Consider the following 25,569-nt stretch of genomic DNA (forward strand, 5'->3'; position numbering starts at 1 on the left):
CAATGCCCCAGGCAGTCTGGGACATGTATAAAAGAGCTGAGGGCTTCACAACCCTCTATCCATTCTCCTCTGCTTGACTCTTCCGATCAACAAGGTAAGTCCAGCTCTTGAAAGCCTCTGGGAGATCTCTCCATGCCGCCCTCGATACAGACTCTTCCCCATGCCCTTGCCTCATCCCTGGTGTGTTTTCCAGGACTCCTTGCCTGCCTGGAAGATGCCCTGCTCCAGCCTGTGCGTCCCTTCCTGTGGGGTGGCCGCCCCGGCCCCGCTGGCTGATACCGCCAACGAGCCCTGCGTGCGGCAGTGCCCCGACTCCACGGTGGTGATCCAGCCCCCGGCCTCGGTGGTCACCTTCCCCGGGCCCATCCTCAGCTCCTTCCCGCAGTACAGCGTTGTTGGCTCGGCAGGAGCCCCCGGCGTTGCAGGGGGCTACGGGGGCACTTTTGGAGGCCGTGGTGGTTTTGGAGGCTACGGGGGCTATGGGGGCTATGGAGGCCTGGGGGGCTATGGGGGCTATGGAGGCTATGGAGGCCTTTGGGGCTACGGGGGCTATGGAGGCCTTGGGGGCTGTGGGGGCTATGGAGGCTATGGGCTTTATGGGGGCTACGGAGCCTTTGGGGGTTGCGGATACGGTGGCTGGCGCCGAGGCCACAGGTACCTCAGTGGCAACTGTGGGCCCTGCTAAGCCCCACACTGGGTGTGGCCACAGGCGAGGGACAGCTCCGGAAAAGCCTCTGGCACATCCCAACACAACACCTTGTGGAAGGACATCCCTTCGGCACTGCTGAAGGGCTCCGGACCTTGGATGACTCGTGCTGGCTCGAGGCCCAACTCTGCCTTCCTCCTGCCCCGCTTGAGCATCTCTTCAAGACTCCTTGCCCCCTGATGACAGAGACCCGCACTGGCTGCCTGCTCCTGCGCCATGGCTGATGCTCGCTCTGGCTCTGCCCACTGCCAGGAGATGTGGGCTGCCCTTGGCCAGGGCCCTGCTCTTCTCCCAACTCCCTCCACCTCTCGAACTGCAATAAAAGCTGCCTTGAATCGCAATGTCAACTCCTGGTTTTTCTTGATGCTTCCTTCTTCTCTCCCACTTCCCCCAAACCTCAGGGCATGTCGGCCTGGGCTGCTTGAATCTGCCTCGGTAGTGCCCTTGGAGCATTGCTGCAGTTTGCTCAGGGCGTTACAACGGATGATGACGGTCCCAGCTGGGTCTTGTAGAGCCCATCCCACTGAGCTTCCTTGGCTCTCCCACCAGCAATAAACACACTGCATTCCCAAAGCCCACTTCAAATGCACGGAAGGGCCATAGGTGTCTTGCGGAAGCTCTTCCAAACCCTCTGCAAAACTGCCATGCCTGGCATTTCCTCCTTTTAGTGGCTTGTTATTGGTCACGTTTGGAGATGCAGGGAAATGCAGAGACGATCAACGCATGTGCAGGGTTGCTGGCCATGTCCCCGTGCCCAGCTAGAGGCGAGGGGCACTGGGAAGGGGTGAGAGACACACAGTGACTTTTCCCACATTTCCTCTCAGAGCTCTGAAATGGCCACGGCCTCCAGTCACATGAAGCACAAAGCTCTTTGAGCACGACGTTGGACTGCCTTCCCTCCTGAGGTCCTTCCTTGCCCACGTGTCTTCTGACCTTGAGATCCCAGCACTGCCGTGTGGTCTTGGACAGAGATGGGTCCGGCCAGAGCCATCAGGAAAAGCAGTGTGGCAGCACATTGGTCACTGCCGGGGAGCTCAAGAAAAGATCCCTCATCCACAACTCTGAAGACAAAGGATGGGAAAAAAGGCAGCAAAATGACAGGAGCAGCTCTTTATTTATTCTGCTGTCTGAGCTAAAGTCTGCATGTCTTCTCTTTCCCTCGAGGATGTTTCCATCTCTGCCCATCCTCATGTCTATCAAGTTTCCCCTGCACTGACTCTCAGCCATCCACCAGGTCCTGGCTCATGTGCCATCTCATCTGTGTCTGCTGAGGGCACAGAGGTGGAAGGGGGTCTTGGTATCCCACTCAGAACTTCTCTGGGTGGGTGCTTTGTGGGGTTCTGGCAACACTGGCTACTCTGTGAGTGGGTGTGTGAGGAAGGGCAGCAAAAGTCCAGCACAGCCTGGTACAGAGCATCGAGCTGTGGGAAGCTCTCCTGTCATCCCTGGGATGCCCCGTGTCCCCAAGTTGTGAGGAATCCCAGGAAGGGCTTCTGCCCCAACAGTGGGTGGAGATGGGGCCAAAAGTGCTCCAGGAAGCAGTGGGAGACATTGGAAAAAGAGGATGAGGAGGTGGTGCAGCGGGGCCGGAATGTGGAGGGAATGGAGGCAAGGCAGTTGGGGAGGTGCGGGGTGTTGCTCAGCCTCTTGTCTGTCTACCCGTGGACTCCCAAGTGGCTCCGAGCTGGGACTTTGCCCTTGCCGTGGCTCTGTTGGCATCCCAGTCCCCACAGCCATGGAGCTGCAGGCAGCCCATGGAGAATGGTCAGAGTTGTCAGCAAACTCACTGTGGGGCCCAACAGCTCTTCTAGGGCTGCAGAGTGCAGGAGCCCAAAGACGGGAGGAGACGGGGAAGGCAAGGGAGGAGAAGCTGCTGTTGAAAGAGATGAGCAGAGTCCCTGCTCCTGGTGACCGTCTGGTGGAGGCACATGCTGGTGAGGGCAGGCAGGAGGAAGCCAGGCACGTCCCACAGGTCCCACTATCAAGGCCCTGGGTGGGAGCTGGAGGGGCCACTCATGGGATCCCATGCTGACATCTGGGGTATTGGGTATGGAGAAAGGATAAAATAAAAGCAAGGGTCGACATTGCGATTCAAGGCAGCTTTTATTGCAGTTCGAGGGGTGGAGGGAGTTGGAAGAAGAGCAGAGCCCTTGACAGGGCCAGCCCCCATCTCCTGGCAGTGGGCAGAGCCACAGCAAGTATCAGCCATCGCGCAGGAGCAGGCAGCCAGTGTGGGGTTCTGTCATCACTGGGAAGCAGGTCCTGGAATGAAGCTCAAGCGGGGCAGGAGGAAGGCAGAGTTGGACCCCGAGCCAGCACGAGTCATCTAAGGTCTGGAGCCCTTCAGCAGTGCCAAAGGGATGTCCTTCCACAGAGCATCGTGTTGGGATGTGCCAGAGGCTTTTCCCTCGCCTGTGGCCACACCCAGTGTGGGGCTTAGCAGGGCCCGCAGTTGCCACTGAGGTACCTGTGGCCTCGGCGCCAGCCACCGTATCCGCAACCCCCAAAGGCTCCGTAGCCCCCATAAAGCCCATAGCCCCCATAGCCCCCACAGGCCCCAAGGCCTCCATAGCCTCCATAGCCCCAAAGGCCTCCATAGCCTCCATAGCCTCCATAGCCCCCAAGGCCTCCATAGCCCCCATAGCCCCCGTAGCCTCCAAAACCACCACGGCCTCCAAAAGTGCCTCCGTAGCCCCCTGCAACGCCGGGGGCTCCTGCCGAGCCAACAACGCTGTACTGCGGGAAGGAGCTGAGGATGGGCCCGGGGAAGGTGACCACCGAGGCCGGGGGCTGGATCACCACCGTGGAGTCGGGGCACTGCCGCACGCAGGGCTCGTTGGCGGTGTCAGCCAGCGGGGCCGGGGCGGCCACCCCACAGGAAGGGACGCACAGGCTGGAGCAGGGCATCTTCCAGGCAGGTAAGGAGTCCTGGAAAACACACCAGGGATGAGGCAAGGGCATGGGGAAGAGTCTGTATCGAGGGAGGCAGGGAGAGATCCCCCAGAGGCTTCCAAGAGCTGGACTTACCTCGTTGATCAGGAGAGTCAAGCAGAGGAGAATGGATAGAGGGTTGTGAAGCCCTCAGCCCTTTTATACATGTCCCAGACTGCCTGAGGCATTGGCCAGGTGGGGCGGAGGAAAACCCGAGTGATCATGAAATCCAGCAGACAAGCTTCATGACACCAATAATGATGCGAGACAACTATGTCTCTTCTTTGGGGATACTGGCCTGTAAACATGCCCTGGCCATTATAGGGGTGTTGTGGTTTAGCCCCAGCCGGCAACTAAGCACCACGCAGCCGCTTACTCACTCCCCCTCCCCCATTGGGATGGGGGAGAGAATTAGGAAAAAAAAACTCGTGGGTTGAGATAAAAGCAGTTTAATAGGACAGAAAGAGAGAAAGAAATAACAATAACAGCAATAATAATACCGGCAAAGAAATGTACAAGAACAAGTGATGCCCTCACCACCCGGCGATCGACAGCCCACCCCCAAGCAGCGATTTCCGCCCCCCGGCCAACTCCAGTTTATGTACTGGGCATGACGTCACATGGTAGGGAATATCTCTTTGGCCAGTGTGGGTCAGCTGTCCTGTTTGTGTCCCCTCCCAGCTCCCCGTGCACCTCCAGCCTCCTTGCTAGCAGGCCAGCACAAGAAGCTGGACTGTCCTTGACTGCTTAGCAGCAACCCAAAACATCAGCACATTATCAACAGTTTCTCATCCCAAATCCAAAACACAGTCTCACACCAGCTTCTGTGAAGAAAACCAGCTTTATCCTGGCTGAAATCAGGACAAGGTGTGATGAGAGGGACTGATTGTGATGCATCAGGAGATGAAAGGCAATGCGCTGCTGTAGCTGACCTCGTGTCACCAATAAACCCTGATCTCTCCGTAATCCCCACAATTTGCCTATGTAGAAGAGTCTTGGGCATCTTGTAGAATTGCTTTGCAATCCCGTGCACAGCCGTCACGCTTGTCATTACCTCTCTTTTGCAGGCTGATAGGCAGAGCCACTGGGATGTTGGAGAAAGGCAGAAGCCATTCCACATGCTCAGGGTGACTTCCAAATGCCCACCACCTGTGAATGAGAGGAACAGTTGCATACTACACTGTCTTTGGGGCCACCAGCATGTCTATTAATTGGCCACCTCTAAGGCTCTGGAGGACTATCAGATTTTTAGGTCCCAGTTTCGCTTCGTGGCCCTGCAAAGAGTAGAAGAGACCAGTCCCATGCGTGGCAAAATCCCAAATGCACAGGGGGCCAGCAGCGAAACGATGGGCACATCAGTAGGATTGAGAAAAGGAGAGTGCTGAGAGGAGTGACATATATGGAGGAGCAGAAGGGCAGCAACAGGACCAGGATGCTGTCAGCTCCTTCAGCCTCATGTCTGTGAGTGTGGTGCCCCCCGAGTGCTCTCTGGAGGGACTCGATTACTGAACTGGGCATTGAAGACTGTGCCAAGGGGAGGCTGGCTGAGCCACAGGAACAGGCATGTTGGGCACCACTGGCTCTGGGCACGTGGCTCAGCTGCTGCTGACTGTGGCACAATTGCACACAGTAATCTTCTGCAAGATGCTCAGGATTCTTCTATGTAAGCAAAGTGGAGGATTAGGGACAGATCAGGATTTATTGGTGCCATCAGATCAGCTAAAGCGGCACCTTCTCTTTAATGTAATGATGTGTCAAGGTCTGTCCCTCCCATTGCCTCTTTCTTCTCCAGGACACGTTTGCACACCAATGTCCCCAGTGAGGAGGCATATAATTGTCTCCCGTCACAGTTTATGTCATGGAGCTTGTCCGCTTGATTTTGTAATTATCTTGGGTTCTTTCAAGCAACCCCATGGCTCCTGCCCTGGGCAGTCTGGGACATGTATAAAAGAGCTGAGGGCTTCACAGCCTCTATCCAGCTTCCTCTGCTTGTCTCTCCTGATCATTGTGGTAAGTCCAAGGCTTCCCTCCATCTTTCCTTCCTCAGCAGTGGCTTTCTGATGACATCTTTTGCTGTGTGCTCCACCACTCTTTCACTGTGCATAGTTAGGATGTGATGGTGCTGTTTGAGAACTACAGAAGGGAAGGAAATTTCAACTTGCAGGTACGATGCCCTGACTATGCCAATGCACTCAAGTCCTTCGGGACATTGGTGAGTTTCCATCTGCTTTAGGTGAGGGAGTTTTTCACTCTCCCGTGGGCAAGTCAGGCCCAAGGAACATGAGGCAGAGCAAGGGCTTTATACCAGCATTTCACCTGTGGAATATGTTTTTGCTCTGACTGCCTGAGATGATCCAGAGCAAGACCTAGGAGAGAGATACAGAGTGCAAGAGAGCGAGGAGGGATTTGAGAAAAGGCTTTGCACTGGGCTGGAGCTCTGCCTTGTCTTGCAGCTTTACCCCCCGAACTGAAGGATGTCCTGCTCCAGCCTGTGCGTCCCTTCCTGTGGGGTGGCCGCCCCGGCCCCGCTGGCTGACACCGCCAACGAGCCCTGCGTGCGGCAGTGCCCCGACTCCACGGTGGTGATCCAGCCCCCGGCCTCGGTGGTCACCTTCCCCGGGCCCATCCTCAGCTCCTTCCCGCAGTACAGCGTTGTTGGCTCGGCAGGAGCCCCCGGCGTTGCAGGGGGCTACGGGGGCACTTTTGGAGGCCGTGGTGGTTTTGGAGGCTACGGGGGCTATGGAGGCCTTGGGGGCTATGGAGGCTATGGAGGCCTTTGGGGCTACGGGGGCTATGGAGGCCTTGGGGGCTGTGGGGGCTATGGAGGCTATGGGCTTTATGGGGGCTACGGAGCCTTTGGGGGTTGCGGATACGGTGGCTGGCGCCGAGGCCACAGGTACCTCAGTGGCAACTGTGGGCCCTGCTAAGCCCCACACTGGGTGTGGCCACAGGCGAGGGACAGCTCCGGAAAAGCCTCTGGCACATCCCAACACAACACCCTGTGGAAGGACATCCCTTCGGCACTGCTGAAGGGCTCCAGACCTTGGATGACTCGTGCTGGCTCGAGGCCCAGCTCTGCCTTCCTCCTGCCCCGCTTGAGCATCTCTTCAAGACTCCTTGCCCCCTGATGACAGAGACCCGCACTGGCTGCCTGCTCCTGCGCCGTGGCTGATGCTCGCTCTGGCTCTGCCCACTGCCAGGAGATGTGGGCTGCCCTTGGCCAGGGCCCTGCTCTTCTCCCAACTCCCTCCACCTCTCGAACTGCAATAAAAGCTGCCTTGAATCGTAATGTCAACTCCTGGTTTTTCTTGATGCTTCCTTCTTCTCTCCCACTTCCCCCAAACCTCAGGGCATGTCGGCCTGGGCTGCTTGAATCTGCCTCGGTAGTGCCCTTGGAGCATTGCTGCAGTTTGCTCAGGGCGTTACAACGGATGATGACAGTCCCAGCTGGGTCTTGTAGAGCCCATCCCACTGAGCTTCCTTGGCTCTCCCACCAGCAATAAACACACTGCATTCCCAAAGCCCACTTCAAATGCACGGAAGGGCCATAGGTGTCTTGCGGAAGCTCTTCCAAACCCTCTGCAAAACTGTCATGCCTGGCATTTCCTCCTTTTAGTGGCTTGTTATTGGTCACGTTTGGAGATGCAGGGAAATGCAGAGACGATCAACGCATGTGCAGGGCTGCTGGCAATGCCCCTGTGCCCAGCTAGAGGCGAGGGGCACTGGGAAGGGGTGAGAGAGACACAGTGACTTTTCCCACGTTTCCTCTCAGAGCTCTGAAATGGCCACGGCCTCCAGTCACATGAAGCACAAAGCTCTTTGAGCACGACGTTGGACTGCCTTCCCTCCTGAGGTCCTTCCTTGCCCACGTGTCTTCTGACCTTGAGATCCCAGCACTGCCGTGTGGTCTTGGACAGAGACGGGTCTGGCCAGAGCCATCAGGAAAAGCAGTGTGGCAGCACATTGGTCACTGCTGGGGAGCTCAAGAAAAGATCCCTCATCCACAACTCTGAAGACAAAGGATGGGAAAAAAGGCAGCAAAATGACAGGAGCAGCTCTTTATTTATTCTGCTGTCTGAGCTAAAGTCTGCATGTCTTCTCTTTCCGTCGAGGATGTTTCCATCTCTGCCCATCCTCATGTCTATCAAGTTTCCCCTGCACTGACTCTCAGCCATCCACCAGGTCCTGGCTCATGTGCCATCTCATCTGTGTCTGCTGAGGGCACAGAGATGGAAGGGGGTCTTAGTATCCCACTCAGAACTTCTCTGGGTGGGTGCTTTGTGGGGTTCTGGCAACACTGGCTACTCTGTGAGTGGGTGTGTGAGGAAGGGCAGCAAAAGTCCAGCACAGCCTGGTACAGAGCATCGAGCTGTGGGAAGCTCTCCTGTCATCCCTGGGATGCCCCGTGTCCCCAGGTTGTGGGGAATCCCAGGAAGGGCTTCTGCCCCAACAGTGGGTGGAGATGGGGCCAAAAGTGCTCCAGGAAGCAGTGGGAGACATTGGAAAAAGAGGATGAGGAGGTGGTGCAGCGGTGCAGGAATGTGGAGGGAATGGAGGCAAGGCAGTTGAGGAGGTGTGGGATGTTGCTCAGCCTCTTGTCTGTCTACCTGTGGACTCCCAAGTGGCTCCGAGCTGGGACTTTGCCCTTGCCGTGGCTCTGTTGGCATCCCAGTCCCCACAGCCATGGAGCTGCAGGCAGCCCATGGGGAATGGTCAGAGTTGTCAGCAAACTCACTGTGGGGCCCAACAGCTCTTCTAGGGCTGCAGAGTGCAGGAGCCCAAAGACGGGAGGAGACGGGGAAGGCAAGGGAGGAGAAGCTGCTGTTGAAAGAGATGAGCAGAGTCCCTGCTCCTGGTGACTGTCTGGTGGAGGCACATGCTGGTGAGGGCAGGCAGGAGGAAGCCAGGCAGCTCCCACAGGTCCCACTACCAAAGGCCCTGGGTTGGAGTTGGAGGGGACGCTCATGGGATCCCATGCTGACATCTGGGGTATTGGGTATGGAGAAAGGATAAAACAAAACCAAGGGTCGACATTGCGATTCAAGGCAGCTTTTATTGCAGTTCGAGGGGTGGAGGGAGTTGGGAGAAGAGCAGGGCCCTGGCCAAGGGCAGCCCACATCTCCTGGCAGTGGGCAGAGCCAGAGCAAGCATCAGCCACGGCGCAGGAGCAGGCAGCCAGTGCGGGTCTCTGTCATCAGGGGGCAAGGAGTCTTGAAGAGATGCTCAAGCGGGGCAGGAGGAAGGCAGAGCTGGGCCTCGAGCCAGCACGAGTCATCCAAGGTCCGGAGCCCTTCAGCAGTGCCGAAGGGATGTCCTTCCACAGAGCGTCGTGTTGGGATGTGCCAGAGGCTTTTCCGGAGCTATCCCTTGCCTGTGGCCACACCCAGTGTGGGGCTTAACAGGGCCCGCAGTTGCCACTGAGGTACCTGTGGCCTCGGCGCCAGCCACCGTATCCGCAACCCCCAAAGGCTCCATAGCCCCCATAAAGCCCATAGCCTCCATAGCCCCCACAGGCCCCAAGGCCTCCATAGCCTCCATAGCCCCCAAGGCCTCCATAGCTCCCATAGCCCCCAAGGCCTCCATAGCCCCCATAGCCCCCGTAGCCTCCAAAACCACCATGGCCTCCAAAAGTGCCCCCGTAGCCCCCTGCAACGCCGGGGGCTCCTGCCGAGCCAACAACGCTGTACTGCGGGAAGGAGCTGAGGATGGGCCCGGGGAAGGTGACCACCGAGGCCGGGGGCTGGATCACCACCGTGGAGTCGGGGCACTGCCGCACGCAGGGCTCGTTGGCGGTGTCAGCCAGCGGGGCCGGGGCGGCCACCCCACAGGAAGGGACGCACAGGCTGGAGTAGGGCATCTTCCAGGCAGGCAAGGAGTCCTGGAAAACACACCAGGGATGAGGCAAGGGCACGGGGAAGAGTCTGTATCGAGGGAGGCAGGGAGAGATCCCCCAGAGGCTTCCAAGAGCTGGACTTACCTTGTTGATCGGAAGAGTCAAGCAGAGGAGAATGGATAGAGGGTTGTGAAGCCCTCAGCTCTTTTATACATGTCCCAGACTGCCTGGAGCATTGGCCGAGGGGGATGGTGGAAACCCCAGGTGATCATGAAATCCAGCGGACAACCTTCATGACACAGATTGTGATGAGAGGCAATTACATGCCTCCTCATTAGGGTCATCGTGTGCAATCGTGCCCTGGAGAAGAAAGAGGTGATGGGAGGGACAGTCCGCAAGACATCATTACATGAAAGATGAGGTGCTGCTGTGGCTGGTCTCAAGCACCAATAAACCCCGATCTGGCCTTAATCCCTCCACTTTGCTTACGTGCCAGAGTCCTGAGCATCTTGCAGCATTGCTTTGCAATCCTGTGCACAGCCATCACGCCTGTCATTACCCCCCTTTTACAGGCTGGTAAACAGAGGCATTGGAAGGTTGGCAAAGTCAGAAGCCATCCAGGTTGCTTAGGGTGGCTCCTAAGTGCCCAATATCTACCAGTGCTGGCCCCTCACTGAGGCTAGGGCCATCTTTAAGCTTTGGCCATGTCTGGAACCTTGCTGGGTATTTGTATGTCCCCTTGACAAAAAATGCAAAGAGCCAGCTGCCTGACATGACTGTGCCTGCAGAGAATGTGGGCACGTGTAGCCCTGCCTCGCTGCGGCTTCTTGGGCACCCAGTCCTGGCACAGTCCTCGCTGCCCAGCTGAGTAATCAATCCCTTCACAGAGTGCCTTCGGAGGACCATGCTATGCCATGCCCCACACTACTTCACTGAGGGCAGGGGCTGCTTCATGGCACCAAGCGTGGGCTGGCACCAGTAATCCCAGGCTTTGAGGTATGTGCTGGCGGTGCAGAGGACGCCAGGCATCGCCCTGCGGCCTCAGGGCAGATTTTTCTGCAAAGGCTCCTGCAGCAGGGCTGTGCAAGGCATAAAAGCTGTCACGGCCCCAGGGTTCCTTCACTTCACATCCCAACAGCCTTGACTCACCAGATTCGGTAAGCTCCCAGCCCTGCTCCTGGCACTGGCCCGCAGAGCGCATAGACCCAGTAGGAGCGAGCCGGATGCTGTTGGTGTACCTACTTGGGGATGAGAAAGGTCTCTGCCCCTGCCGGGCTGAGGAAGGGCAATCCTTGCATGCAGTGTGGCCAGGACCACAAGGAAACACTGAGGACCTCCTTGATGGGCACAAGGGTGGCCCTAGTCCTGGAGCACAGCAAGATGGAGGGCTTGGACCTTGCCCGGTGCAAGTGGTGGTGGGAGGGTACAGGAGTGAAGGAGTGGCATGTGGCAACGAGCTGGAGGTATCAAGTAGCAGTGGGGAGGGGGGAGGGGGTGCCCCAGGGCCTGAACCTGTCTGGGAATATTGCGGAGACCTGATGATGCCAGCAGGTGCACTTAAACTGAGACCTGTTTGTCTTGCAGCTTTACCTGCTGAACTGAAGGATGTCCTGCTCAAGCCTGTGCGTCCCTTCCTGTGGGGTGGCCGCCCCGGCCCCGCTGGCTGACACCGCCAACGAGCCCTGCGTGCGGCAGTGCCCCGACTCCACGGTGGTGATCCAGCCCCCGGCCTCGGTGGTCACCTTCCCCGGGCCCATCCTCAGCTCCTTCCCGCAGCACAGCGTTGTTGGCTCGGCAGGAGCCCCCGGCGTTGCAGGGGGCTACGGGGGCACTTTTGGAGGCCATGGTGGTTTTGGAGGCTACAGGGGCTATGGAGGCCTTTGGGGCTATGGGGGCTATGGAGGCCTTTGGGGCTATGGAGGCTATGGAGGCCTTGGGGGCTATGGGGGCTATGGAGGCCTTGGGGGCTATGGAGGCTATGGAGGCCTTGGGGGCTGTGGGGGCTATGGAGGCTATGGGCTTTATGGGGGCTACGGAGCCTTTGGGGGTTGCGGATACGGTGGCTGGCGCCGAGGCCACAGGTACCTCAGTGGCAACTGCGGGCCCTGCTAAGCCCCACACTGGGTGTGGCCACAGGCGAGGGACAGCTCCGGAAAAGCCTCTGGCACATCCCAACACGATGCTCTGTGGAAGGACATCCCTTTGGCACTGCTGAAGGGCTCCAGACCTTGGATGACTCGTGCTGGCTCAAGGCCCAGCTCTGCCTTCCTCCTGCCCCGCTTGAGCATCTCTTCAAGACTCCTTGCCCCCTGATGACAGAGACCCGCACTGGCTGCCTGCTCCTGCGCCATGGCTGATGCTCGCTCTGGCTCTGCCCACTGCCAGGAGATGTGGGCTGCCCTTGGCCAGGGCCCTGCTCTTCTCCCAACTCCCTCCACCCCTCGAACTGCAATAAAAGCTGCCTTGAATTGCAATGTCAACTCCTGGTTTTTCTTGATGTTTCCTTCTTCTCTCCCACTTCCCCCAAACCTCAGGGCATGTCGGCCTGGGCTGCTTGAATCTGCCTCGGTAGTGCCCTTGGAGCATTGCTGCAGTTTGCTCAGGGCGTTACAATGGATGATGACGGTCCCAGCTGGGTCTTGTAGAGCCCATCCCACTGAGCTTCCTTGGCTCTCCCACCAGCAATAAACACACTGCATTCCCAAAGCCCACTTCAAATGCACGGAAGGGCCATAGGTGTCTTGCGGAAGCTCTTCCAAACCCTCTGCAAAACTGCCATGCCTGGCATTTCCTCCTTTTAGTGGCTTGTTATTGGTCACGTTTGGAGATGCAGGGAAATGCAGAGACGATCAACGCATGTGCAGGGCTGCTGGCCATGTCCCCGTGCCCAGCTAGAGGTGCGGGGCACTGGGAAGGGGTGAGAGAGACACAGTGACTTTTCCCACGTTTCCTCTCAAAGCTCTGAAATGGCCACGGCCTCCAGTCACATGAAGCACAAAGCTCTTTGAGCACGACGTTGGACTGCCTTCCCTCCTGAGGTCCTTCCTTGCCCACGTGTCTTCTGACCTTGAGATCCCAGCACTGCCGTGTGGTCTTTGACAGAGACGGGTCTGGCCAGAGCCATGAGGAAGAGCAGTGTGGCAGCACATTGGTCACTGCTGGGGAGCTCGAGAAAAGATCCCTCATCCACAACTCTGAAGACAGAGGATGGGAAAAAAGGCAGCAAAATGGCAGGAGCAGCTCTTTGACTTTTCCGCTGACTGAACTAAAGTCTGCATTTCATCTCTTGCCCTTGAGGGCGTTTTCATCTCTGCTCATCCTCATATCTGTGGAGTTTCCCCTGCACGGACTCTCAGCCATCCACCAGGTCCTGGCTCATGTGGTGTCCCCTGTGTGTCTGCTGAGGGCACAGAGATGGAACAGGGTCTTGGTGACCCCGTCATATCTGCTAGGGGGTCAGGAATGTGGAGGGGATGGAGGCAAGGCAGCTGAGGAGGTGCGGGATGTTGCTCACCCTCTTCTGTCTCTACCCGTGGACTCCGAAGCGGCTCCGACCTCGGCCTTTGCCCTTGCCGTGGCTCCGTTGGTGTCCCAGTCCCCACAGCCATGGAGCTGCAGGCAGCCCATGGGGAATGGTCAGAGTTGTCAGCAAACTCACTGTGGGGCCCAACAGCTCTTCTAGGGCTGCAGAGTGCAGGAGCCCAAAGACGGGAGAAGATGGGGAAGGCAAGGGAGGAGAAGCTGCTGTTGAAGGAGATGAGCAGAGTTCCTGCTACTGGTGACCAACTGGTAGAGGCATATGCTGGTAAGGGCAGGCAGGAGGAAGCCAGGCAGCTCCCACAGGTCCCACTACCAAGGTCCTGGGGGGGAGCTGGAGGGGACACTCATGGGATCCCATGCTGACATCTGGGGTATTGGGTATGGAGAAAGGATAAAATAAAACCAAGGGTCGACAGTGAGATGCAAGGCAGCTTTTATTGCAGTTCAAGAGGAAGAGGGTGTTGGAAGAAGAGCAGAGCCCTGGCCAGGGTGAGCCCACATCTCCTGGCAGTGGGCAGAGCCACAGCGAGCATCAGCCATCGCGCAGGAGCAGGCACTCAGCATGGAGCTGCATTGTCATGGGAAGCAGGTTGTGAAGAGATGCTCAAGTGGGGCAGGAGGAAGGCAGAGTTGGGCCCCAAGCCAGCACGAGTCATCCAAGGTCCAGACTCCTTCAGTAGTGCCGAATGGATGTCCTTCCACAGGGTGTCGTGTTGGGATGTGCCAGAGGCTTTTCCGGAGCTGTCCCTCGCCTGTGGCCACACCCAGTGTGGGGCTTAGCAGGGCCCGCAGTTGCCACTGAGGTACCTGTGGCCTCGGCGCCAGCCACCATATCCGCAACCCCCAAAGGCTCCATAGCCCCCATAAAGCCCATAGCCTCCATAGCCCCCACAGCCCCCAAGGCCTCCATAGACTCCATAGCCCCCAAGGCCTCCATAGCCCCCATAGCCCCCGTAGCCTCCAAAACCACCACGGCCTCCAAAAGTGCCCCCGTAGCCCCCTGCAACGCCGGGGGCTCCTGCCGAGCCAACAACGCTGTACTGCGGGAAGGAGCTGAGGATGGGCCCGGGGAAGGTGACCACCGAGGCCGGGGGCTGGATCACCACCGTGGAGTCGGGGCACTGCCGCACGCAGGGCTCGTTGGCGGTGTCAGCCAGCGGGGCCGGGGCGGCCACCCCACAGGAAGGGACGCACAGGCTGGAGCAGGGCATCTTCCAGGCAGGCAAGGAGTCCTGGAAAACACACCAGGGATGAGGCAAGGGCATGGGGAAGAGTCTGTATCGAGGGCAGCAGGGAGAGATCCCCCAGAGGCATCCAAGAGCTGTACTTACCTTGTTGATTGGAAGAGTCAAGCAGAGGAGAATGGATAGAGGGTTGAAAAGCCCTCAGCTCTTTTATACATGTCCCAGACTGCCTGGAGCATTGGCCAGGGGGTGGTGGAAATCCCAGGTAATTATGAAATCAAGCGGACAAGCTTCGCGACACATATGATGATGGAAGACGATTTTGTCCATCTTTACTGGGGTCATTGACGTGCAAATTTGCACTGGAGAGGATAGGGATGATGCGAGGGGCAGACCATGACACAACTTTACATGAAAGACAAGGCGCTGCTGTAGCTGAAGTGGCATCACCAATAAACCACAATCTGTTTATAATCCCCCACTTTGCTTACAGAGAAGAGTCCCAGGCATCTTGTAGAAGATTGTTGTGCCCAACCACGTCACACCAGGCTGCTGCTCCTGCAGACGTAGCACTCAGCAGCAGCCCAGCTGCACACCCAGAGCCAGCAGCGACAAGCGTGCCTGTGTTTGCAGGGAACATGTCCCCGTGCTGCCTGGCTGGCTGTGGATGCTGGGGCAGCCTCTCCCGGCACAGCCCTCAACGCCCAGCTGAGTAATCAAGTCCCTCCAGAGAGGACTCTGGAAGAGCACACTCACAGACATGTGGCCAAGGAAGCTTAGAGTGTCCTTCGAGTGTCCTGGTCCCCTTCCTGCCCCACAGCTCCACTGTGCATGTGTTCCCCCCGCCCCATGACACTGCCACCTGATCTCACTTCCCTTCCCACCAATGTCTTGGTTGAGCGCCCATGCGTATGGGTCTTCGCCCCACACAACAAAGAGTGCCCCTGCTCTTCGCATGGCAGTTAATCAGGGAGCCCCAAATACAGCCTGCCAAGCAGGGGCATGGAGAAGGCCAAGGCTTAGGGATGCTCCTGATCTCTTGCCCCAAAAGGCCCCCAGCTCTCACGGCCACTGGGAGATGGTGGGCATTTGGGAGTCATTCCAAGTGGGTGGAATGGCTCCTCCCTTTGCCCAACCTCCTGGTGCCTCTGTTTACCAGCCTGTAAAAGGGGGGTAATGACAGGCGTGATGGCTGTGCACAGGATTGCAAAGCAATGCTGCAAGACGCTGAGGACTCTGTCACGTAAGCAAAGTGGAGGGATTAGGGCCAGATCGGGGTTTATTGGTGCTTGAGACCAGCCACAGCAGCACCTCATCTTTCATGTAATGATGTCTTGCGGACTGTCCCTCCCATCACCTCTTTCTTCTCCAGGGCACAATTGCACACGATGACCCCAATGAGGAGGCATGTAATTGCCTCTCATCACAATCTGTGTCATGAAGGTTGTCCGCTGGATTTCATGATCACCTGGGGTTTCCACCATCCCCCTCGGCCAATGCTCCAGGCAGTCTGGGACATGTATAAAAGAGCTGAGGGCTTCACAACCCTCTATCCATTCTCCTCTGCTTGACTCTTCCGATCAACAAGGTAAGTCCAGCTCTTGGAAGCCTCTGGGGGATCTCTCCCTGCCTCCCTCGATACAGACTCTTCCCCATGCCCTTGCCTCATCCCTGGTGTGTTTTCCAGGACTCCTTACCTGCCTGGAAGATGCCCTGCTCCAGCCTGTGCGTCCCTTCCTGTGGGGTGGCCGCCCCGGCCCCGCTGGCTGACACCGCCAACGAGCCCTGCGTGCGGCAGTGCCCCGACTCCACGGTGGTGATCCAGCCCCCGGCCTCGGTGGTCACCTTCCCCGGGCCCATCCTCAGCTCCTTCCCGCAGCACAGCGTTGTTGGCTCGGCAGGAGCCCCCGGCGTTGCAGGGGGCTACGGGGGCACTTTTGGAGGCCGTGGTGGTTTTGGAGGCTACGGGGGCTATGGGGGCTATGGAGGCCTTGGGGGCTATGGGGGCCTTGGGGGCTATGGAGGTTATGGAGGCCTTGGGGCCTGTGGGGGCTATGGAGGCTATGGGCTTTATGGGGGCTATGGAGCCTTTGGGGGTTGCGGATACGGCGGCTGGGCCCGAGGCCACAGGTACCTCAGTGGCAACTGCGGGCCCTGCTAAACCCTAAATATCCATGGACTTCAGTGCTGGATCTGCCCTGCGTCTCCACAAGTAGACTCTCTTGTCTTCTACCAGCAGACGCAGAACAAAGCTTTCTGCCCCTCTTTAGCCTGCGGCAAAGCAGCTACTTGAACTTTCTGGTCCTTGCCTATTTGCACAAAGTCACCTTGCAGATCTTCAGCTGTTGGCTCTAGGATTTGCAGCACTGCCTCCAAAAGCTCCCCTCTGCAGCACCCTGAAGCCGTACTCATCCTCGGGTGTGAGTCTCCCCTGCTCTGCCCTGTTCTGGGACTCCCAACCTGCAGCGGGAGGGGATAAACTTTGGGGTGGAGCCCTGGGTTGTGCCTTGCTGCAGCCTGATGATTTTCTTGTTCCAATTCATTGGTTTTGTGTTGTTTTGTTTCTTGCTGACACTGTCTATTGCATTTTCCATCACCATTAAATAATCCACATTGCATCAATAACATGGCTTTTGTTTGGTTTGTATGAGTTTGCTCTTCTGATTTTGCACATTGGCCAGCCATATGTTGATAATGAAGCTTAAATTAAATATCAGCTGCATTAAATATCAGATGGCATGTGGGATAGCAAATTGGGTTTGTGAGAGTTTCAACACCTTGTGATAGACACCCTTGTGTTTTAGCACACAATAGACACAAACACACTATTAGCCCCATTTTAAGGGACAGCTCCTGAAGGAAAAAATATCAGTGAATTTATTTTTTATTTTGCAGTCCTTTTGTCAAGCAGAAATATCCTATGTCTTGACATTTTTCCACGCTAGATAGTCTGAGAAGTTCAAAGCACTTCTCAGATGCTCATAACTATTTTATATATTTATAGGGTGTTATTACTCTATTAAAAGCATACTGCTCTTGTTAGATGCTTCATTATTGAATAATAGTCACCTCAAAAGTACATGTTGAGACATTGCAATATATGCTTTAGTCAGAAAGTGATTTTATAGCCTTCAAATTTTTCATTCAAATGTGACTCTGCACAAACAACCGTGATAGACACTGCAATTAGTTACTTTGCCTTGTCATCCCAGAAATTAGGATTTCTTTCTAGTCTTATCTTAAGATTTCCTGGAGTGGAAGAAACATATGTGTGTGTGGCATTCCATGAAATCCTAACTCTTCCTTTTAACTAGGTCTCCTGTTAAAGCAGCTAAGTCCATAAACAGTCTGTAAAATTACTGAGATATTAGCAATTATTTTAAGCTAATATTGTCTCTTACTCGTGCACTCTGAGACACTCAATACTTCCCAGTTTTTACTTAGTAACTTATTCATAACTTTCCAGATTTTGTTTAATAGATTTAGCTAACAAAAAGTTGAAATTGTGACCAGTTCCAACTAAATTTATAGACCTTAATGTCAAGATACAGGTTGAACAGCAACTTGCATTGTGCTTCTGCAGGGAACATGCCAGGCACCAAAGTCGGTGAGTGCTTTCCTAGGGCAAAGCTCCTCAGAAGCCATGAGGAAGCTCCATCCCAAAAGTTGCTGGAAGTGTAACCCATAGCTTTACTTGCAAAGCTCCTCAGTGAATTTTGTACTCATCTTTTGTATTGTAGCACAACCAAGCTCTGTTCCTCTTGTGAGACTGCCCTCAAATTGCCTCTGTGTGTGTTCAAAGGACAGCAATTACATCCACAATGAGGATTCTAGGGCTTAATAGGGCTTTCAAAGCACTTTACTGGCTGTTTTATGCCTAGACTGTGTTACAGCATCATACTATTAAGAGGTTACTACTGTTGTCAGTTAGGTACTTCAGTCATGAAAGAGTCACTTCAGACTCGCGTCAAGGGATTTCACTCCAATAACAACTGTGTGATTGTGCAGCCTGGGAATCTCACGCCTTCTCAGTGTCATTCAAACGGAGCCTTGCAGGAACTCTTGCAAACACTTGTGCAGACCGTCACTTCACAAGGTGAACGGAAAGTGTGCAACCTTCCGCTCTGTAACAGATCAGCTCTCTAAATCCAGAAAGCATCCCAGACACTGCCAGCACAAAAGCGCTTGAGGAAGGGGGATTTTATTCCAACGTCTTGGCTTATTCCCCAGTTAAATTGGGTTTGCCTGCAGGCAGTCTGTGCATTTACAAATCACTAAGATGTGGTGCTGTTATGCCTAATGTCTGCACATGCACCGTGATGCTAAGGCAAATTTAAAAGAGTATTTCCAAATCCTTTCTAGGAAATTCCAGACTTCATTTTCTGAGATACTACTGGGTTACTAGTTTGCAAAATGTGTGCTCAGGTTCAGCTCACACTCGTAAAAGCTACAGGGTACGGTATGTCTCTGTAAAACACATCAAGCACGGGACAAAAATCTGTGTATATCCAAGTCAGAAAAAGAAAACCAGGGACATATAATGATGCTATAACATTTTTAATAAGAATAAAGCTCACAATCACAATCTAAAATAATACAGAAAGCAGAAGCAGAAAGAATGCATTCAGAGACTAATTTATATCTGCAGAAAACCTCACGGTTTCATTGGTACCATTTTTGCTGCTACAGCTGTAGCATTTGGTTATCAGTTTCCATTTTCAAACTTTTCCACTTGCTTTAAGTCCAATGAAACAAATCAGATGAGATGATTTACTGTTTCTTTGGTATAGCTTCAAAAGCAGTTAAGTCAGAAACATATCCATAGGAAGGCTAGTACAGGCACACTCTAGATTTCATTAATGTTAGCTGGGAAAGAGCTATAAATGAGTTAAAAAGTTGTTTACCCATGATAACTGATGTTAACCCATGTTAAACCCAGCTTTCTTTACGCCACCAAACTTATGTAGGGTTAAGAAGTTGGTAGGGAAAAAGGAAGACAAAACATTTTCTAAGAACATTGAAAAAGTTTTACGGAAACACTGAGCTCTCCAGAATACTACGGCTTTCAGTCGCAGTCCTGGACTCAGAGCTTCCGCAAACCCTCCCGCGAACAGCAGCCATGAATTCGGTAATTAATTCTCAGTCCTCATTTCCCATTAAATCCCCCTGGGTTTAGCAGGGGTAGCAGGGGTTGCAGCTACTGTAGCTGTATCTACGGGTGTAGCAGGAAGAGTACGGGTAGCAGTAGCGGGAGCTGTAGGAGGGGTAGCAGTCCCGATAGCCGCACAGCCCCCCGTAGCCCCGGTAGCTGCAGGGGCTCCCGCAGTCGTAGGTCCGGTAGCTGTACACGGTCCCGTAGTTGCAGGGGGAGTAGCAGGCGTCCTCACACTGGTTCTGGTAGTAGTAAGTCATCTTGGGGCGATGGAGGGAGGCAGGTCTGAAACACCGCAGGGAAGAAAAAGCCTGTGAGGCAATGCTCCCAACAGCAAGTAAATCTCAAATAAATGCTGCGAGCGTGCAGGGAGGGAAGAGGGAGCCAGCAAACCCAGGCACGCTGCCCAACACCCTCTGTGCTCATCTATTGTTCTACCCTGATTTTTAGTGTCAGGTCTTCCCCCTAATCCTCCATCCTGACCAGTCTTTCTCAGTTTTCCTGCACAGCCCCACTGGCTGCACCCGTGGATCATGGTGGGAGATGGAATTGTGAGCCGTGACGCCTGTGTCAAAAGGGAGCCATCAGGAAATAAACTGGAAAATCCTTCATAGCCGTACTGAGATAAAGACTTTAAGGGAAAAGAGGAATACGCGCAGGACTGACACAGTTTCAAACACTCAAATACTAATGAAAATCCAGGGAGGAAAGAATATCTTACCTATAAATAATTCTCATCAAATCACAACCCTGATTCCCAATGCATTAATCTACAGCGCTCGTAAATTATAACTTGGCAGGAGGGGAAGAGGGGGGAAATAGTATCAAATACATTTCTTAATTATTCACAAGGTTTTCTAAATCTATTCCGACTTACCCACTTCTGCAGGGAGGATAAGGCAGGAGAAGCGAATGCCTTATTCTCAGCGACGCAGGTTTTTATAGAGCGCCCGGTCCCGCCCAGCGCGCGGAAGGCATGTCTGCTCCCCAGGTCGGCTCCAATTACCAAACACATTTTGCTTCCCTCATGACTCCTTCTCATTGATATACCGGTTCTCCCCAGGGTTCCTGATTATTGGTCCAGCACTGTGACATGCAGGTTACACCCTCCAGGTTTCTTTCATCTCAAAACTATATGGGGCAATTAAGCCTTGGTATCATCGTGCTGAATTCACTTCTTCAGTACAGCAACAAGTCAACAGAATATGCAAAGACATACAAATTACCAAACATGTCATTTTTGGAAGACCAGCCTCACTGTGCATGTTGGCCCATGTACTTTGTTGTACTTTTTTTTTTCTGAAATACCTGTGGAAGGGGTAGCCTCTCCTTTTCATGTATTTCATAACTTTAATGACATGTGAAACAGCACGTTCTTACCAACCCCTTCCAACATTTCCTGTGACTAGCAAAGGGGGAAAGACCATTTCTTTGATTTGACGCCGTCATGCAATGGGATATTGCTGTGATGATTGATTCAGCTAGAAAATTGGCCCATAAGCATTAAAATGGTATGTGTATGACGTATTTTTAGAGAAAAAGCTTTCAGAGACCCAGTTCTGAAGCTATAAATTACAACCTTAATAAAGTATAGAAATAGGATAACCTGATATACGTTTTTAGAAACTGTGTTACATAACACTGGGGCGTTTTCCAGTAACGTAGTATTAATATTTAAATAATAAATCTCTTTGTATGTGTAAATCTTTAATAAGTATTAATGAAGGCTTTGATATTCAAAATTTAGAGAAAGGCCCAGAACATCTGACATGCCTGTTATTATCCTTCCTTTAGATGCGAGTAAACAGCAGTGTTTTCAGGTGAAGGTCACCAGGGAAGACCGGGATGTTGCTGCCTACCAGGTCACATTCACAGGGCTCAGCATTATTCACAGTCATTAACAGCATTAAGTTAAACACCTCAACAACATTAAGAAGATGTCACGTTAAAGTGTATTTAGCATTTGGGGGACTTCTCAGGAAAACTACAGTTATTACAGAGATAGATGCCTGTTTGTTTTATCTTGTTCCTTGTAATGAACCTCTGAGTGAATCATTTTGTGATCTGAGTGTAAACAATCACTAAGCAGATATTTTTGGATCCAATTAAATTTGCCTCACTTGGACTGGATCTCCAGAAGACCGAGTCTTGTAAGTTTAATTCATATATGGTGCAAAGCCTGAAAATTTCAAACATCATTATTGCTGCTTGAAAGCCTTTAGATTTATTATTGATCGCTACCTGCTTTACGGTTCTCTTAAAGTATTGTCACCGACTCCTTACGTTATTCAAAAATATTTCCAGTGTTCTTACACCAAAAGGGAGCCCAGTTTCTTGCTATGTAGACTTAGGAGGTGGCTGTTGAAGTTTGGTAAAAGTAATTGATAGAGCACAGCAAGCTAGTAAATCAGATTTTCTACAGAATGACTTTCCCGTGGCAGGTCCCAGTACACAAGTAATACATCTATGCATATTTGACCGCACCAAGGTACAGACCAGACTTGTCCTCTAATCCAAACACCTTTCTTGTACTTCTGCTTTTGAGCTGGAAAAAATACAAACAAAATTATAAATACAACTAATGCCAATATTCTGACCCAAAAATGCAACTTGGAAATTAAGACAAACAAACAAACAAGAAATGCATTCTAGGAATTATTATTTCTGCAAAAAAAATGTAAATTCTTTCTTCCTCAGAAGAATCCAGAATCATTGCAGGCTTCATATACTCAAATTTGTCCATTCCTCCAAAATATGGATTGTGAACGTCAATCAATTCTGCTTTCAATATCCTTCCTTCCCTTTCCTGTTATAACTCAGATTTCACCACACTAATTCTACAAATATAATTGACCCAGGAAGTCTGAACATGAAAGAAAACTGCAATGCAATGTCATGCTTTTGGAAGCCAAGAACTGACTAATAATCACAAACGAACAAAAACAATTACATCAACTGAAAGAATGACGTGCATAAGAAAATTTGTTTTGTGATGAATATGAGTTTAAAGCACAGTAGGCTTGGTCAGATAAACATATAAAAGAGAGAGAAATTCAGGGCTCTCTACTCGCATCCCCGGACTTAACCTCCTCACTGAACTTGGTAAGTCAGACTTACTACAATGTCTTCATTGCTGTGTAGGTGCTGTGTTTTTGCTATATTACCACACAGACGGCAGTTATATTCTAAAAGCAAAGGCTGTGATTTCACAGCCATGCAGTTACAGTTCTTTTTTGTTAAAAATGGGATACTAAGATGCCCACAGAAGCTTAAAAGATTGTCTCATCTAGCCATGCACTACGGGAAATTATCTTATTCTGTGATATACTGAAGCATTTCAGGTTTCTTTATTTTGAAGCAGACAATACATTACATTTTTTCAATTATTTCAAACAAAAAGCAAGTGTATATTCAACTGGCAGTTAAGGCACGGACACAGGTCCAAAGAAACAAGCTGCTTTTTTCAACAGAGCACTGCAGACTTGCACAAGGGAAGGATTTCTTCTGTGGTGTCTTGTCTCGACAGCAAAAACTGACAGAGTTCATTCCTGAACTAGTGTCTGTTCGCTTACAGTGTTTAGAGAAACAGCAGACACTTATACAGAGAACTTATTTCTAACAATATCCTCTCTAAAATACTAGCTGAACCCAGATGGCCAATTCTAGGCAATGGCAACAAGAAAAGCAGCATAAAATATTTTTATGGAGAAAAAAAGGGGAAAAAAGAAAGGAAGGAGTGAGCTGGGCAAGAAGTAGCTGGGGGGTAGCCTTGACTGGAGATGTTGGGTTGGTTCCTGTGGTCGCCTTTCTCTCCTCTCCCTCTTGCCCGTGCTTACACGGGGTTTGCTAGAAGCAGAAAGCTGCCGCTTGGTCTCTGGGGCAGACCTTATGTTCTTCTCCTCTGCAGTGTTTCAGACCTGCCTCCCTCCATCGCCCCAAGATGACTTACTACTACCAGAACCAGTGTGAGGACGCCTGCTACTCCCCCTGCAACTACGGGACCGTGTACAGCTACCGGACCTACGACTGCGGGAGCCCCTGCAGCTACCGGGGCTACGGGGGGCTGTGCGGCTATCGGGACTGCTACCCCTCCTACAGCTCCCGCTACTGCTACCCGTACTCTTCCTGCTACACCCGTAGATACAGCTATAGTAGCTGCAACCCCTGCTACCCCTGCTAAACCCAGCCATATAGCGACCAGTTAGGAAAGGAAAGGCAAAGTAGTGATTTTACGGCTTCCGTATGAATTTTACCTTCGCTAAGCTCCCGTGACAGTGGCTGCGGTCACTGAACAGTCCTGAGTGCTTAGCACCTCTCTTCAATGTCTGCAGCTGTTTTGAACAACCTGCTTTTAGGGTCGGCTGTTCCTTCACAGCCTTTGTTGATGGATATGCCGTCTATTTTGAGGTGTAGCTTTGCAACAGGAGACGCCTCGTCTCGCCCCGTGTTGCGCTGACAGCGCTGCTCTTCATCAACCATCACCATCGTCCCAAAAGCATCTGCTGTGAAATGTAGTAACTCTTTCTTTAAAGAATGTATGAATCTCTGGATACTCCTATTCTGTACTACTACAAGCTGTAACTGCTGTACACAGTGCTTCTTATTAAAAGATCTTGCATCGCAGTACTGCTTTGTGTTATATTTTTATGTTTTTTTCTTTTATAATTGACTTTACTAATTATTTACCTGGCTCATGGCAAAAAAAGGAGGCAGCAGCTTTTCAGATATGCAATTTTATGCATCCCGTAGTGTCTGAGGTGACAGGACATATCGAACACTTCAGTTTCTGCCTCCTCCAAGACAGTCCTGAAAACTCATATCTGCCGTGTCTTAACTCTGCCCTTCTGCCACCAAACATGCCAAAACACTGCTTATTTCCAAAATACTGGCTTAGAAATGTGAAGATTTAAGAAAATTAAGTCAGTACTTGCTGACTACATTCGAGCTCAAGTTATGCTACATTTGAGGATCCAAAATGCACTGAGACACAAAATGCCAGACTCCCTAAGCTTTCTACATCTCCAAAATGGATACCTGATAGGAGAACACAGAGCAGCTCATGTTCACCTCCTTCCCAGTGCATATCAGGGCTTAAATACTGCTATTTCTCCGCCAGAGATTACTTTGTGCGGTTGACGTCCTGTGTGGGAGCTGTGAGCTTAGTCCTTCCCATCGCTGCCCTGGCCGGACTGGCTTTCGGGCACGCATCCCGCAAGTGTCTGCCAGCCCTCGCCATCAGGAAAAACTGTTTTACAAAGGATGACGAGAAGTATGCAGATTCCAGCTCCGAGGGGAAGCCTCTTCTTCCCCATAATTAACAGGACGGCATGTGACAGGGAGGGAGACTTGCTTAAAGTAAAAGTGACTGTCAGCTTGATGACGAAGGGATGAATCTGCTGGGATGGTTCCCAGGCTGAAGCTATCTGGAGCCACCAGAAGATGGAGTTTTGGAAGTGATTTCCAGCAGATGTTTCTCCTCCCAGTCTGCAGGAGCTCCAGCTCTCCAGCAAATGCCAATCCGCATGTAGGAGGCAGAATTACGGACTTCGGCGCTGACGTTCCCCAGGTGGGTAGACCATCAGGGCAGGGATCGCTGTAGGGTTTCTTGCCTCATCCCCTAAGTGCCAGGTGCGACCAATTCCCGGCAGAAGTGAGGTTCCTGTGAATTTGCATCCACATAACAGCGGAGCACAGAAATGAAGCAGAACCCAGACACTTATTCAACAGGTTCTTCAAGAGGTTGTCAGAGGAGACTGCAAAAGGGAAATCTGAAGAAAACAAGCCCATGAGTCCTTGGGTGAGCTGCCAAAAACATCCATCGAACCCTGCTTTGAAAATTCATATTCTGGTCTACAGCAACACACTGGGTACTTCTGGAAAACTATTTCAGACAGATTACCTACTAACAAAGACTTTTCGTATTCACTGTGCTGAATTGTTATATTAATTTCCTTTTACGAAAAACGTTCTCATCTGATATAATAGTCTAAAAATGCAAATCAACGTTTCCCTCAACTGGTCATGAAGTGTAAATTCAGCATCTGAAGGTATTCCTTTTTTATTTAAAAGTAATTCTGGTTTATACATAAATTTGTTTTAAACGTTTAAGAGAAGTTATCAGTTGATGCAGTGTATAATAGATTTTCCTATTTCAGAGTAACACAAAAAATTGGAAATGGATTGTCTTTTGATTAGTACAGTCTATTTTTTCACTTGTTCAAAA

The 25,569-nt window shown here is 52.3% G+C and overlaps 7 protein-coding genes across 7 annotated transcripts; 4 read left to right on the forward strand and 3 right to left on the reverse strand.

Moving 5' to 3' along the window:
• Window positions 1-214: 214 nt before the first annotated feature.
• On the forward strand, window positions 215-830 carry LOC309414328 (uncharacterized protein; the record flags this gene model as incomplete). The annotated part of the gene is made up of 1 exon (XM_082011637.1): window positions 215-830. One exon carries the CDS (start codon window positions 215-217, stop codon window positions 683-685), a length of 471 nt encoding a protein of 156 aa, XP_081867763.1. The 3' UTR covers window positions 686-830.
• Window positions 831-3,142: 2,312 nt separating this feature from the next.
• LOC309414325 (uncharacterized protein) lies at window positions 3,143-3,969 on the reverse strand (the record flags this gene model as incomplete). The annotated part of the gene is made up of 1 exon (XM_082011634.1): window positions 3,143-3,969. Exon 1 carries the CDS (start codon window positions 3,665-3,667, stop codon window positions 3,143-3,145), a length of 525 nt encoding a protein of 174 aa, XP_081867760.1. The 5' UTR covers window positions 3,668-3,969.
• A 2,073-nt stretch (window positions 3,970-6,042) lies between these two features.
• Window positions 6,043-6,737, forward strand: LOC309414334 (uncharacterized protein). The gene has a single exon (XM_082011643.1). The coding sequence runs from the start codon at window positions 6,112-6,114 to the stop codon at window positions 6,562-6,564; it is 453 nt and encodes a 150-aa protein (XP_081867769.1). The 5' UTR covers window positions 6,043-6,111; the 3' UTR covers window positions 6,565-6,737.
• A 1,569-nt stretch (window positions 6,738-8,306) lies between these two features.
• LOC309414331 (uncharacterized protein) lies at window positions 8,307-9,494 on the reverse strand (the record flags this gene model as incomplete). Its single annotated transcript, XM_082011640.1, has 1 exon — window positions 8,307-9,494. One exon carries the CDS (start codon window positions 9,492-9,494, stop codon window positions 9,033-9,035), a length of 462 nt encoding a protein of 153 aa, XP_081867766.1. The 3' UTR covers window positions 8,307-9,032.
• A 1,581-nt stretch (window positions 9,495-11,075) lies between these two features.
• On the forward strand, window positions 11,076-11,582 carry LOC309414326 (uncharacterized protein; the record flags this gene model as incomplete). The annotated part of the gene is made up of 1 exon (XM_082011635.1): window positions 11,076-11,582. The coding sequence occupies one exon, from the start codon at window positions 11,076-11,078 to the stop codon at window positions 11,580-11,582; it is 507 nt and encodes a 168-aa protein (XP_081867761.1).
• A 2,204-nt stretch (window positions 11,583-13,786) lies between these two features.
• On the reverse strand, window positions 13,787-14,221 carry LOC309414337 (uncharacterized protein; the record flags this gene model as incomplete). The annotated part of the gene is made up of 1 exon (XM_082011646.1): window positions 13,787-14,221. The coding sequence occupies one exon, from the start codon at window positions 14,219-14,221 to the stop codon at window positions 13,787-13,789; it is 435 nt and encodes a 144-aa protein (XP_081867772.1).
• Window positions 14,222-15,902: 1,681 nt separating this feature from the next.
• LOC309414335 (uncharacterized protein) lies at window positions 15,903-16,355 on the forward strand (the record flags this gene model as incomplete). The annotated part of the gene is made up of 1 exon (XM_082011644.1): window positions 15,903-16,355. The coding sequence occupies one exon, from the start codon at window positions 15,903-15,905 to the stop codon at window positions 16,353-16,355; it is 453 nt and encodes a 150-aa protein (XP_081867770.1).
• Between the last annotated feature and the right edge of the window lie 9,214 nt (window positions 16,356-25,569).

Source organism: Phaethon aethereus (genome assembly GCF_964289735.1).
Source record: "Phaethon aethereus genome assembly, chromosome: 28".
Lineage (NCBI taxonomy): Eukaryota > Metazoa > Chordata > Aves > Phaethontiformes > Phaethontidae > Phaethon > Phaethon aethereus.

Coding starts and splice junctions, on each gene's coding strand:
- LOC309414334 (XM_082011643.1), top strand. CDS start 6,112: ATGTCCTGCTCCAGCCTGTGCGTCCCTTCCTGTGGGGTGGCCGCCCCG.